This window comes from Eleutherodactylus coqui, chromosome 5 (genome assembly GCF_035609145.1).
Source record: "Eleutherodactylus coqui strain aEleCoq1 chromosome 5, aEleCoq1.hap1, whole genome shotgun sequence".
NCBI classification, from domain to species: domain Eukaryota; kingdom Metazoa; phylum Chordata; class Amphibia; order Anura; family Eleutherodactylidae; genus Eleutherodactylus; species Eleutherodactylus coqui.
In genome coordinates this window covers 82301092-82314922 of record NC_089841.1, presented here as the reverse complement: position 1 = coordinate 82314922, position 13831 = coordinate 82301092, and the positions used below count along the sequence as shown (strand labels likewise).

At 41.9% G+C, this 13831-nt stretch overlaps 1 protein-coding gene across 1 annotated transcript in view; it reads left to right on the top strand.

Annotated features, from left to right (window-relative positions):
• The window catches only part of DEPDC1B (DEP domain containing 1B), a 31166-nt gene extending 17858 nt beyond the window's left edge, over nt 1-13308 (top strand). The window contains exons 5-11 of the mRNA XM_066601865.1: nt 2702-2832; nt 3514-3561; nt 5384-5524; nt 7590-7756; nt 11022-11198; nt 11310-11495; nt 12809-13308. Of these exons, the coding sequence (XP_066457962.1) occupies nt 2702-2832; nt 3514-3561; nt 5384-5524; nt 7590-7756; nt 11022-11198; nt 11310-11495; nt 12809-12970 (1012 nt within the window). The 3' untranslated portion in view covers nt 12971-13308. The remainder of the gene's footprint in view (nt 1-2701; nt 2833-3513; nt 3562-5383; nt 5525-7589; nt 7757-11021; nt 11199-11309; nt 11496-12808) is intronic.
• The last annotated feature ends 523 nt before the right edge of the window (nt 13309-13831 follow it).

The window sequence follows — 13831 nt, the reverse complement described above, 5'->3', positions numbered from 1 at the left end:
GAGGCCTCCGTATTCGAAACCTCCATGGACATTCTCCGGCTTCAGCGCATGCACCCGCCGGTAAAATGACGGACACATATGCAGGAGTTGGGAAGGGCTCAGGAAGTTTAAAATCTCCTTGCTCCTGCCTACCAACGGTAGCAGAGAGTCTGGATCAGTGACTGGTGGCCTCGTTGAGCGGTCCCCGGTCACATGATAAAAAGATAGTGATTTACCATTGGGTCAGTCTCACATGACCGGATAGAAATTGCGGATTCTGCATGTGTTTTTTGCTTGGTAATAATGCGGATCAATCAAATGCACAGTTCCGCTCACATTAGCGGGTTGGAATTACGTAATCCAATCACAGAGACAGGAAAGTCTAAAGTATATACAAATATAGCCCTTCACAGTTATAGACTTAAAAAATAATTCTTTATTGGGATATTCTTATAAAAACACACACATGGGCTGACAGACAAACTAAACATACAAACAAAGGATATATAACCAATACCCTTTCCAAACACGTGTCTTCTATACTTTGTTGGAAGGATTGACGTGTGTATAGGAGAGAAACTAAAGATTCAGTGCTTATATGAAACTACAGATTGAGTAGTGCCACTGATAAAAGATTGCATGTCGCAAATTTTGCCAAACTCACAGATCAGTTGCTATGAGATAATACTGGAACAGATGTAGTTCTCCACTGAGGGTTAGCGTAACGCTAGTCCTACAGATAGTTCAAGCTCAAGTTTTCTTTGTCTCATCCGGGTAGAGGTGGCTCTTAACAAGGTGATCCTTGAGATTGTGCCCACGGCGAAAGGTGATAAGCGGCTTGGGTGAGAATTTTTTCACACTTCAACCGTCATAATCAGTGCATTCTGGACTTTCTTGAATTTATCTTGACCCATAATTACTTTCTGTTTGATGCCAAGTACTTCCACCAGCTCAGGGGTACAGCGATGGGGACGCCTTGCGCCTTAACCTATGCCAACCTGTACCTGGGCTGGTGGGAGGAACGGTCTATCTATAACAATTCACTGTGGTCTGACAATATCATTCTCTGGCTTCGCTACATAGATGATATCCTCGTTTTTTGGAAGGGTACTCCGGAATCCTTCATGAGTTTTGTGGATTCCTTAACCCTTTCCAATCCACTGTCTGACGTCTTCGAACATTCTGATTGAAGCCTGTACAGCCCCGACGTCGGAAGACGTCCAGCAGGGTATTCTTACTGTATATTACTGGTCGCTTTGTTGTTGGAGGCCTCTCCAGCATGTCCCATTCTGCAGTACTGGCTCTAGCCAGCACATAGCGCCATTGTATAATGGCAGAAAGAGAGAGCCCCTAGGAAACCCTGAATCCAAAATTGGATTGCAAAGGGTTAAATGATAACACCTTAAATCTACTTGTTACTAGTGAGATCAACTCCACCACTCTACCCTTCCTGGATCTATTGATTCACAAAAACAGAGACGGTACCATCTCGTCTACATTGTATCGCAAAACAACTGCTACGAATAGCCTGCTCGGGTGGCACAGTCACCACCCCACTCCCCTTAAGCTTGGAATCCCAAAAGGCCAATTTTTGCGTCTGAGACGTAATAACTCAGAAGAGTCGTCCTTTCAGGCTGAAAGCATAAAATTGATCCAACGTGTTAAGGCTAGGGGGTACCCGGAAAATGTGGTGTTGGAGGCTTATGGACAGTAAGCAGATTGGGGCTACAATGGGTATGTTTCTGAACATACACAGGTGTCCATTTTGGGGTGAAAGTCTTTATTCATATGTGTGCTGTACAAAAAAAACTGTTTTTGAAATGACACAATTGCCAAAAAAATTAAAATCGTAATTTTTTTTCCTTCTGTGGGGTGAATTCTTAAGGGGTCTAGTTTTCAAAATGGGGTCATTTTTGGGGGTCCTCCATCGTTTTGGCTGTTGAAGGGCTCTACAAGTGGGCAATGGGGCCTAAAACGCCTTCAAGCAACATGGCTGTTCTGAAAGCCACCGACTGCTCCTTTAGTTTCGGACCCTGTTCTGCATTTTGGGGGGTAAATCCTAATTTTCATGTGCATTATAGAACAGAAACCTGCCTTTTAAAATGACATATTTGCAAAATTATGACATTGACTCCTGAAAGAAAAACTGTGGGGTCAAAATACTCATGACCCCCCTCAGTGAATACATTAAGGGGTGTAGTTTGTATCTATCATTCTGACACCTATGAGCCTTTGCAATGTTGGCTTGGTGCAGGAAAACATTTTCCTCAAAATGTGAATAATTCATGTCAAATTTGTACGTCTCCTTAATGGTTAAAAAAACTATACAGTTTTTTTCAATGTGCTTCCAGAATATAGTAAACAGATGGAAATCTATATCTCATCAAGCATTTGTACATTGACTTTGCACATATTTCACATATTGCAGTTGAAAATGTGAAAATGTTAAATTTTTATTTTTTTATATCACAATTTTCCTAATTTTGGCGCTTTTAATAAATATACACAAATTGTATTGGTCTATTTTTACCACCTAAATGAAGTACAATATGTGGCGAAAAAACAATGTCAGAATCGCTTGGATATGCAAAACCTTTATGGAGTTATTCTATGTTTAAGTGACATGTCAGATTTCCAAAATTTGGCCTGATCAATAAGGCGCAAATAGGCTTGGTCACTATGGGGTTAATGGGACTTGCACTGACTTTTTCCTGCCTTACAGTTTACAGAGGATTTTCGGACTTGATTCTATGGATGACGTGTTGGACACGAAGCAGATGAATGGGAAGCACATAATGCACAATGTATACAATGTCAACAGACAAGGGATTGTGGTGATGGATGACAGGGCAAGTGAGTGCTGCTTTCTGACCCATATTTATAATAGATGTCTCTGCTTAACGTAAAGGTGTTGTCCTGAACATACAGGATAAGTCATCAATCAATTGTTGGTGGGAGATCTGACTCCTTGGGACCCCAAAGATCTGCAGAAGTTATATTTATATCAACGTACATGTAAAAACAAAGTGGTGGTGCTTATGGTTGTGCATTAGAGATTGTCTGGGACTTTACTATGGATGACTTCTCCTCAGGATAGGTAATCAATAGTTGATCGGCTAGGGATCCCTGATTGCCAGTCCGCTGACAGGGCTGGAAGCAGATTATGCTGACCATATTGCAGCAGACCGGGTTGGTACTGCAGATGCAGTTCCCATTGAATTCAATAGGAGCTGTGCTGACATTACCAACTTGGGCTCCTGCAGTGTTGACTGCACTAACGGTCAACTTGGGGATCAGCTGATTGGTACGGATCCTGAGCTGCAGACTCCCACCAGTCAGCTATTGATAACCTATCTTGAGGATAGGCTGTAGCCACATTCATGTATGGCGCTGTGCCTGTATCAACCGTGAAGGGACCACGGTGCTTCAACAAGGAGCTCATGCTTCTTCATTTTCTGCTGACCAGTGGGAAATCTACATGGCTTGCATATAGAACATATCCTAATGATATTGATAGTGTTCTTGTCTCTACAGAGGAACTTCCTCACTGGCTGCTGTCGGCAATGAAATGCCTAGCTAATTGTAAGTGTAGTAATGTGTTTTTTTTTTTTTTTTTGTTTTGTTTTTTTTTTAATCTTAATTTCCATGTTTATGTACAATTATTTAGTTCACTGAGTGATATTTAACCCCTTCCCAACACGCATCATACATGTATAGCACAGCGGACCAGTAGTTCCCACATCCTCCCTATACATGTACGGTGCTGATTGCTAGAAGTCTCCAAAGCTGAGTCCTCAGTAATCATAGCAGGATCGTGGGGCTAGTTTACAGCTGCAGGCCCACCGCATCCACTGGGATGGAGCTTGGCTGCAATCCCGATGATTTAACCCTTTTAGATATTGTCTTTGTAGACGGTGGCATCTAGAGGGTTTGGAGAGGGATGGGGCTCCCTCCTTCAACCCATCAGCGCTTCTGTAATCTGATCACAGGTTGCTGATGGTTACCATAGCAACCAAAGGTCAAACCATGACCTTCAGGTCTCCAATGTACAGTGGCCCATCAGGGTCATTGTCAGCACTGATATTATTGTCCTGTGTTACATAAGTAGTGCAGTGTATTATGTAATTGATCGGATGATCACATCTTCAAGTCCCCTTGTGGAACAAACAAATGTGGCTAAAAAAAAAAATAGAAAAAATGTTAATTTAAAAAAAAACACAAATTTTGGTATCTATTTGTTCATCATGACTGGCGCTATAAAATTATGTCATTTATCCCATACGGTTAGCACCATAAAAAAATTCTTCTATAGGTGTAATTATTGTTAAAGCGGCACTCTGGAACGTTAAAGAAGGGAAAGGAAAAGGTGAAGGGGCTGCTTTTTCTTCTCCCATAAACCCCACCGCTCTTAACACGTCATTCACCAGAATAGGGGGGAATTAGAATACCGGATATAGCTGATGGATGAGAGCGGCGTTGTTGGTGGGTTAAAAGAAGTAGATCCTTCTTACTAATCCTAGGCAATCCTCTTAGGGTGCCTTCACCCTTTGGGATGTAAGTGCTGTGGAAACTCCACTGTGAAATTTGCTGTGGAAAAGCTGCAACATTTACACTACAAGTCATGTAGATGAGACTTCCATAATCCTGTCCACATGGAGTGGAAACATTCTGCGCGGATCTTAAATCCTCAGCATGATAATTAATGCTGCAGACTTGGACAAGAGGATTTAAACTTTTGAAATGTGAAGGTTGAAACGCGGGGCGAAGTCCACACCATGTAGGTATGAATTTACTGCCTATAAGGGCTAAAACAGACAACCGTGTTTGCGCAGGTTTTTGCATACGTGAAATTCATGCCTGTAAAACGTGGCAAAGCGAAGCCATTGATTTCAATGGCTTCAGTTTTACCACATGTTTCTTGCACGCACGATTTGCGCAAAAGAAAAAGATAGGAGTTGCCCTATCTTTCTATGTTTTACGCAAAAGTAGTCTATGGCAGGTAAAAAAAAACAAAAACGGGGAGAAGGGTGTAACTGCGTAACACACAAAGAAAAAAGACAGCTGGCCCTAATTTGGCTTTAAATAGCCATTCTGTTCAACAAAAAGGGAGTAATACGCCCGCATGTGAACTGGCAGGTCGAGCACAAATAATGACATTACTATGTGCTGGCATCTGTGTGTCGGCCTGTCTAGCGCCATCTCCAAACCTTGTTTATGCGCAAATCCGCTCCGTCGCGATCAGCGTATTTGCGCTTGCATTCGTCTGTGGAAGCCCTTAGCTGCTGATTTTCCACTGTGGAAAGTTGGCAGTGAATCTGACTGATGTGATGGCACCCTTCAGACTTTCATTGGAATTAATAGCTCTGCTTTTTTCATGCTTTTAACTCATTGCTTATCTGCTCAGGGCCAAATTGCTCCGACATGAAGCAGCCAATGTACTTGGGCTTTGAAAGAGACGTGTTTAAGACCATCGCTGATTATTACAGTTCTCTCCAGGAGCCACTTCTTACATTTCCTCTATTTGATGTTTTTGTGAATATCCTCGGTAAGCCAGCGAATGAGCACAGTTTTCTAAAATAATGAGTCCTCAGATGCTTCATTGCTTTATATTGCCATCATTGAATTACTATAGCGCTCAATGAGAAGACTAGATATTGAAGCATTGCTCTGAGTTCATGGCATGATTTGTCTTTATATAGGACGTGTCTTATTTCAGCCTAGATTTCTTCTGCTAGTTATTCAAATTCACAAAATGGTCCCAATTCCTTTAGTATAGACTGTGAAACCTTCTATGGTGACATATGGTCACTTGAAATGACAGGTTAAGGCCTCCTTGTCCATAGGCGATATTTCACTGCGTTACCTGTGGCGATAATCTGCACGCAGGTAATGTAATGAATACTTCCCATAGGATAACTATGGAAAGCACAGCCCGATGTACGTGAGCGGAAAAATCATGGCATGCCGCGATTTTCCTATAATGATAGGTTCATTGTGGAAAATTGCGGTGACCTAATGCTCCCACGGCGGCAATCCGCAGCGATATATAGCAACGCCCTTGAACAGCCGGCCTTAAGCCTGAGCCTGTACTACTGAGGGATATTTTGCCTGTTCTTGATTTCTGTATTGTAATGGAGACTATATTTGGATTAAACTCACTAATTGCAATAATACTTGCCAAATATGAGTAAAAACAGTAAAAAGCGGGCAATCCCTTTAAATATGGTGTGTGTATATACAAGGTTATTCAAAAAGGAGCAGATTTGGGGATTTAATTACAAACAGATTACAAAAGACGAGTACACAAATCAACGATCACTGAAAAGAGGAGGGTTCAAAGCTTTTATGTATGACATACCAATGAGTTCCATTTTCTGCCACATCGTAGCGCTGTTTCTTGTAGTTTATAGGAAAATGGTGACCTCACAGGAGAAATCGGTTTTGTGCTTCAATCTGAATCTGTTGTTGAAGTACAATGTGAATTCCGGCATCGATTCCAAAAACAGCCGCCTCGGCGCAAGCAAAATTACGAGCATCACAGAAAACTTGTCGAACCAGGTTGCATATGTACCTCAGTGACTGTAAAACGAGACAGCCAGCGCTGCAGTGGGGCGGAAAATGGAACTTGCTGCTACGTCATAAAACTTTGCCCCTTCCTCTTTTCAATGATGTGCGGATTATGTACCCGTCTTTTGTAGTTTGTTTGTAATTAAGTCACCAAATCTGCTCCTTCATTTTGAATAACCCTGTATATACGTTGTATTTGGAGCCTCAAAAGGTTTCCGTTACAGCACTACATCTAACAGAGAAGGCGAGAAGGAAGAGTGTAGTCATCAGAATCTTTCAGTAGTGCAGCCTCAGGCATTGGTCTTGTAACTTCAAGCCCTAAACTCGCAGCGTAGCAATTTGAAAATATGTAAGTTATTTAACCCCTTCCCGCTATATGACGTACATTTATGTCATGCTGCATCGTGGTACGTATGAAGAGAGGGGCAACAGGGCAACCTCTCTTCATACAGAGCGAGCGTCAGCAGTTTATTACAGCTGACACAAGTGGGTAATAGCTGCAATCAGCTACCCGGCAGATCGCGGCTATAAACCCTTTAAATGCTGCTGTCAATTCTGTCAGCGGCATTTAAATCTCTTGAACGGCTCCCCTGCGATGAGATCACAGTGAGACGTGAGGGTGTCATGGCAGCCGGGGGCCTTCTGTAAGGCCCCAGGGCTGTTATGGCAGAATGTGGGGTGGCTTGATAGACCGCCTGTCAGATTGCAGTATGATGCAATGCTATGGCATTACAACATACTGCAGGAGCGATCAAAGCATCGTTAGTTGTGGTCCCCTGTGGGGGCTAAAAAAAATAAAAGTAAAATTAGGCTCAATAAAGATTTATTTTATTTTATTTTTTTTCCCCCACCATTAGTATTAAAAGTTCAAATCGCCCCCTTTTGCCATATTTATTTTTATTATATTATATTTTATTTATAGTCCAAATAAAAGCAGATTGCTTTTTTATATTGTTTATTCCTGATTATAGGTTTGATACTGAATGGACTAACGTCCCTCGCATCTTCTTCCATTCATTCATTGTGATTTATTGCTGTCACAGGTCTTCTGCAGAAGAGGCTCGTCGCTATTGAAGCTCTTCAAGTTTGCTCTCTGCTTCTGCCACCAGAAAATCGCAGGAAGTTGCAGCTACTAATGAGGATGATGGCAAAGATAAGCCTCAACAGAGAAATGCCGTCCCTCTGTGATGCCACTGGAAACCGAGCGCTGGTATTATCTGGATAATAGGAACGCCTTGACTGCTGTGCATGGTGCCATCGGTGGCTCCTCTCAGAGCGGGCAGCTGCATCCACTAACAACAGATTGCCATGTTCTAGCTTTCCTCTTACTCCAGGGCATGTGATTGAGAGAGAGAGGAAAAAATGTCATATGAGACCATTTGTGACTGATGATAAATACCGATCATAGAGTCAGAAAATTGTACTACAGTTGCACAGCTTCCTCACTAGTTAAGATCTCTGCATGCTGTTAGCAAATAGAAACCGTTGTACTTCCATTCAGAGCTACATGACTTCTTACAAGAGAAAGCTCTGATACATTTCATAAGCTGGGTACCCAGATTGGACATCAAAACTAATGTGATGTGAGCCGATAATTCTTTACAGCCGTTAGAACGGGTGCTGCAGTTGATTTAGTTCTTGCCCCAACCACCTATCTGGTCTTGCAGCTGCTCTAAGTGACTATATTTAATAGGGCACATATTGAATAATGTGAAGACTCCACTTTATGACAACTTTCAGAACCTTGTTTTTTACTATCGAAGGCAATGAGGTAAAGCTATGAGGAATCTGTTCCGTCTGCAGGCTAGATCATGAGACAAAGAGTCTTGATACAACTCATTTTAACCAAATTAAACAAAAAAAAAGAAATTAGTTCACCTTTGTTTATCACCAGGTAAAAAATTGCAGTCTTTAATATACATTACTGATGAATATTATACTTCACCTGCATGCACAGTCCTACATTTGATATGACATTTTCATTTTCTAGTCAAGTGTAGCAGTTGCTGAAAATGAACATATTTGCATGATTCTGCCCTAACCTTAACTGTTAATGAAATCTTGTTGTTGCTACACATTTGGAGTTACTTGCTTTAAGGAGTACCTGCACTTTTTTTTTTTTGGTACAGAATAGATGATTCTAAGCATTTTTGCAGTAGGTTTTATTAGTCTATTCTGTACCTTTGTCTTACAGAATACCTCTTTTGCTATGCAGCTAGGTGAGGACAGGGCTGAGAAATCTGTGTTCACCTAGTTGTACAACAGTAGAGGGCGCTCCATCCAGATGTGTCTGCGTCCATTCTCTATAGAACAGCTGCAGACACTGTTCTCTTCCAATATTACAGTGTATTAATAAATGTCACTATTATAAATAATTTATTTTTAATAACGTTGTGTCACACCGCCCCCATGTTTCACAATTCTCCCGTCCCTCTTGTACACTGCTGTTCCCGGGCGCTGTGAATGAGAAGCGTTCTATTCTGCACATGGCTTCTCTCCTCATAGAGCCCCTTCCCCATAGACCGAGTTCTCTGACAGGGCTCTCAATGTATAGGTTACAGCCCAATGCACTGAGTCCCTGTCAGTGCACCAGATCTGGTGGGGTGCAGACACACTGTGAGGAGAGAAGTGGAATTCGGAGTAGATCGGCTTCTTCTTTTATAGCACTGCTCGCTCCCTGACGGACCCAATGCACCGACAGGGGCTCAGTGCATTGGGCTGTAACCTATAACAGTGTACACCTGATGCACTCAGAGCCCTGTCAGTGCATCAGGTCTGGCAGGGAACAAATGCTAGAATGGGAAGCCCTCCGCAGAATAAAATGTTTCTTCTTCTCAGCACTGGGAGACGACGAATGTGAGAATTGTAAAACCCTGTAGCGGTGGGGCACAGGATTATTACAAATTCTATATAATAGTGACATTTATAAGTAAACTGTAATATGGGAGGAAAACAGGTTTTGCTGTTCTACATAGAACTGCTGCAGACACATCTGGATGGAGCGCCCTCTACTGTTATATAGCTAGGTGAAGATGGATTTCTTCAGGCCCGTCTTCACATAGCTGCATAGCGGAAGAAGGGTTTTGTGAGAAAACTGTACAGAACAGGCTAACAAAAACCTATTGCAAAAAATTTATAGAATCACTGATTCTGTACATATTTTTAAAAAAGTGCAAGTACTCTAACCCCCTAAGGCCATGCGGATGCAACAATATTTGGGGGATTTTCGTCTCCACTTTTCAAAAGCCGTAACTTTTTATTTTTTTTTTTTTCTGTTGAGGGCTTGTTTTTTGCTTGGCAAATTGTAGTTTTTATTGGTACTTTTTTGGGGGGAATATTTTTTAACTTTTACATTGCTGCATTAAAGTCCCATAACTTTTTTTTTTTTGAGTGCTTGATTTTTTTTTTTTACATGACGAGCTGTATTTTTTTATCTGTACCATTTTGGGGTACATACAGCTTTTTAATCACTTTTGTATTGCGTTATCTGTGAGGCAAATAGGGAAAAATACACAAGAAAGTTTATGCCCTTTTTTTTGTTTTTTTTTAACACTATTTTTATTTTTACACTTTTATTTTCCTGTAGGGGACTTGAGCTATGATCGCTGTCATAATGCATTGTAGGACTTCTGTACTGAAATGCCTTATCACTTACAATAGTGACCATTGGAAATGAAAAGCCAAGACGCCAGTATCTGGAGTCATGTTGCCATGGCAGCCCATCGGCCCTCTGTAATTACATCATGGGGGGGCCAATGACGTCATAGAGGGAGCGCACTCCATCTGTGAACCCTTTACATGCCGCGATCTATGTAGATAGAGGGTTAACAGTGGGAATGGCTTTCCGTACAGACCCCTGCTGTTGCAGCAGGAGGCTGACTATCGGCAGCAGCCGGCCCCCACTGCGGGATGGCACGTGCTTCTCTTCTGATCCCGTGTCATCCGCTGGACGTAAGTTTACATTCTTCGGCATTAAAGGAGACCTTAAATGATAAAAATCTTCTGATATAGTATAGATCTTTTTTGGAAGAATTTCCCCTTGAAAAGCATTTTGTTGAATTACTAATATATTATCAATCCCCTGGATAGTTAATAACTGCTAGATCAGTGGGGAATGAATGCTGGGGTCCCCATCATTTGCTAGAACGGGGCTCTCGTGTTCCCCTTTTTGAAGGAGCAGTGGTCGATATGGTACTCCATTGAAAGCGTATAGGACTGATGGAACTAGCGGTCCGCTGTACTCTTATCTCTGTCAGTCCTGTGGACTTTAATTGGAGCAGCAGAATTTATGTTCAGCCCCCGGTTTATTCAAATTGGGGACACGAAACCTTCATTCTGGTGACTAGTGGGGGTCCCACTGATCAGAGACCCATCTATCAGTGCATAAGAGACAACTTCTTAGTACCGGAATACCACTTTTACAGTTTCCCAGATTATTCTTAATGACTCTATCATTACCAATTCATTGTTGTCAGATGGTGCAGACGTTTTCTCGCTGTGTCCTTCGCTCCAAAGAAGAGGTGGACCTGGGGGAACTCTTATCCACAAAGCTGGTGAACTTCATGATGGACCATTGCCAGGACATTTTGACTGTTCCAACATCTTATAAAAGCTCTGTGGAGGCCTATGTGGCACACCAAAGAAGAGTCCAGGTAAACAACATCTTAGTGTGACTAACTTGTTCATGGTATCATCCAGCCTTCCCCATACTTGATGTGATAAAATATTACACTTTTGATAATTCTTCTCTTGTGTGGCTTCAGATAAAGTATCCAGGCGCCGACATTGACAGCACGCTTCACCACGCTTCCATCCAGCCACAGGGAACAACACATGACTACCACTATCAAAAAGTGAGCAAACCTCTGGATCCTGTGAAGGTTGCACTGGAGGAAATTATAAATAACACGCTATTGTCCTCCAAGGAAAAGAAGAAGAAGCTGAAACAGGTTAATAGATTCTTATTCAGGCCTATATGTGTATATGTCAATGTATAAACCAATACAGGAGTTGTGTAGGCCAGCAGGTGCTTTGTTGTCAGAGGACACTACTAATGGGCACTGGTATTCAGTATATTAAATTGACTCATTTAGGAAACTGCATATAAACAAGCGGTAGATAAGTGGTAAAAACGTAGTTCTTTACCAGCTACTTCCACACCACTAAAATACAATAATAAAAAATAATTCCCTCTGAAATCCATGCTCTGGCACTGGGGACTGCCAGACTTCCTTTCCTGTTCCTGCTGGTGGCAGATGATAATATGCACCACCACCTTTCTCTGGTGTAACTAAGACCTCGTGATATGGAGAGCTTGAAGTCTTACCAGACAGAAAGTGAGACCAGGTCTAACGCAGATATTTGAGCCTTTGACTTATGACTAGCTCTCGTGGAAAACTGCTCAATACAAAGTCTAAAGCACTTCCTAAAGAGGCTTTATTCTTTTTGGTAGCACATTTATCTCAGTGACTCACTGGTTTCGGGGCAAAATTCTGTCCTGGAACCAGAGCGAGGAGGAGATATATTACCTGTAGTTGATCTTCTCTGCCGTCGCTTCATTCCACCGTTTTGGGATCCCGTTTTCAGGTGGCCAATATGACTGCTGCCATTTTCTAACTATCTAATACATACTATGCACTGCTATTTGATTGGCCAGCGCTGATCACATGAGCAGAAATAGTGACTTGGTAGTGTAAAGGGCATGTTTGCCATCTTGGAAAGTCGAAAATAGGGCCTCGAACCAGCAGACGCAAAGGATAGCAAAAAAGATCAACTACAGGTTCAGAATTTTGTCCCACAACTGGAGGCTTGCTTTGAAGTATAACCATTGTTCCATTAATCAGTAGTACAAGCGAAGGTAAACTTTTGTAATATATCTTGTTAAGAAGAAATGCTTCTCCACATTTTAACCTCTTCTCCACTCCCACAGCTGCAGTGGAAGACACTTTTTGCATTTAGTAAGTGTTTTACTATCTCACCCCTCACAAACAGCATTGTCAGCAGTGCTCTGTAATGTCTGGAGAGCGGTTGTGGCAAATGTTTCCCCGCCGTGCCGCTGTAGGGAAGAATGAGTGGTTAGATGCAGGTTTTCCCAGCAAGAACAGCTGATCACTGGTTGTTAGAATACCAAATCCATGAGGATCAGCTGAAGTGTAAAAAACCCTTTCAATGTGAAAGCAGCTTATTTTGGTCCACCAGTATAATTCCCCTGTCATCACATGGGTTGTCACCACATCAGTGACAATTTTTTTTTTCTCTTCAGTTCCAAAGAGCGCATCCTCAAGTCTACAAGGAACGTCTCCCGACACCAGAGAGCGAAGCTGCGATATTACCAGAGAAAAGGAGCCTGAAGTCTCAGCTATCGTTTTTCACTCTAAAACGGCCTTTTCAGTCATTTCAGAGGACACGAAGCTTTCGCATGTAAGAGAACTCTAGTTGGAGTATAGGTTTATAGTATATAATATTTTACATGCCAAGCAGCAAGACACAAGATAGGACGACCACTTATCAGTATTTGATCTATCACAATAGGTCAGTTGTTAACATGAACTTGCATTTTTTTATGCAGCAAACATAGGACACTTTTCCCTTTTTGGACTGTGGATTTTAACTATGACTACTGAAAATCTAAATCTCACTCAACATCCTTCTCGGGGAACACTTCAAGACACACTTGACTCAAACTTGTATTACTTTTAGATTGTGTACCTACTTGAATTTCTTCTATACACTGGATGACTGAGACATAACAGAGCACTGTATATATACACTTAATATTTGTGTCTATCTATAATAGGTTTAGTGTTGGGTAAACATGCCTATTAATGATTAGTCATTTTTTTAAATAAATTAAATATATCAGGGGCCGCATGTAGCTGTTACCAAGCAATTTATGCTGGGAGTTTTAGCACCTGACAAGTAAAGACGTGTATTGTCAAGGGGGTGGTCATCACAACGGTGACCTCTCCATTGGCAGTACATGGCCTTATTCGCATTGTAGATGCTGAAACTAATGGTGCTGATTGCGCAGGAAGAGCGTGAGGGGCTAGAAAAAGAAAAGCCCGAATCGGCAGAGCGGTGGTTGTGGACAGATAGAGGACAGTAGAGCACTTGTTGGAGGATGTGACAGGTCCCCTTTTAAAGGCAACCTGTCACCAACTATAAGCACTCTAAACGTAAGTTATGGTGCTTATAGTTGAGCTAATGTGGACACCAAGAACCTTTTTCATGCTCTGTCGGTTCCCCCTGTTCCTGCAGTGTGCCCTGGTGAACTCAGAATGCACAG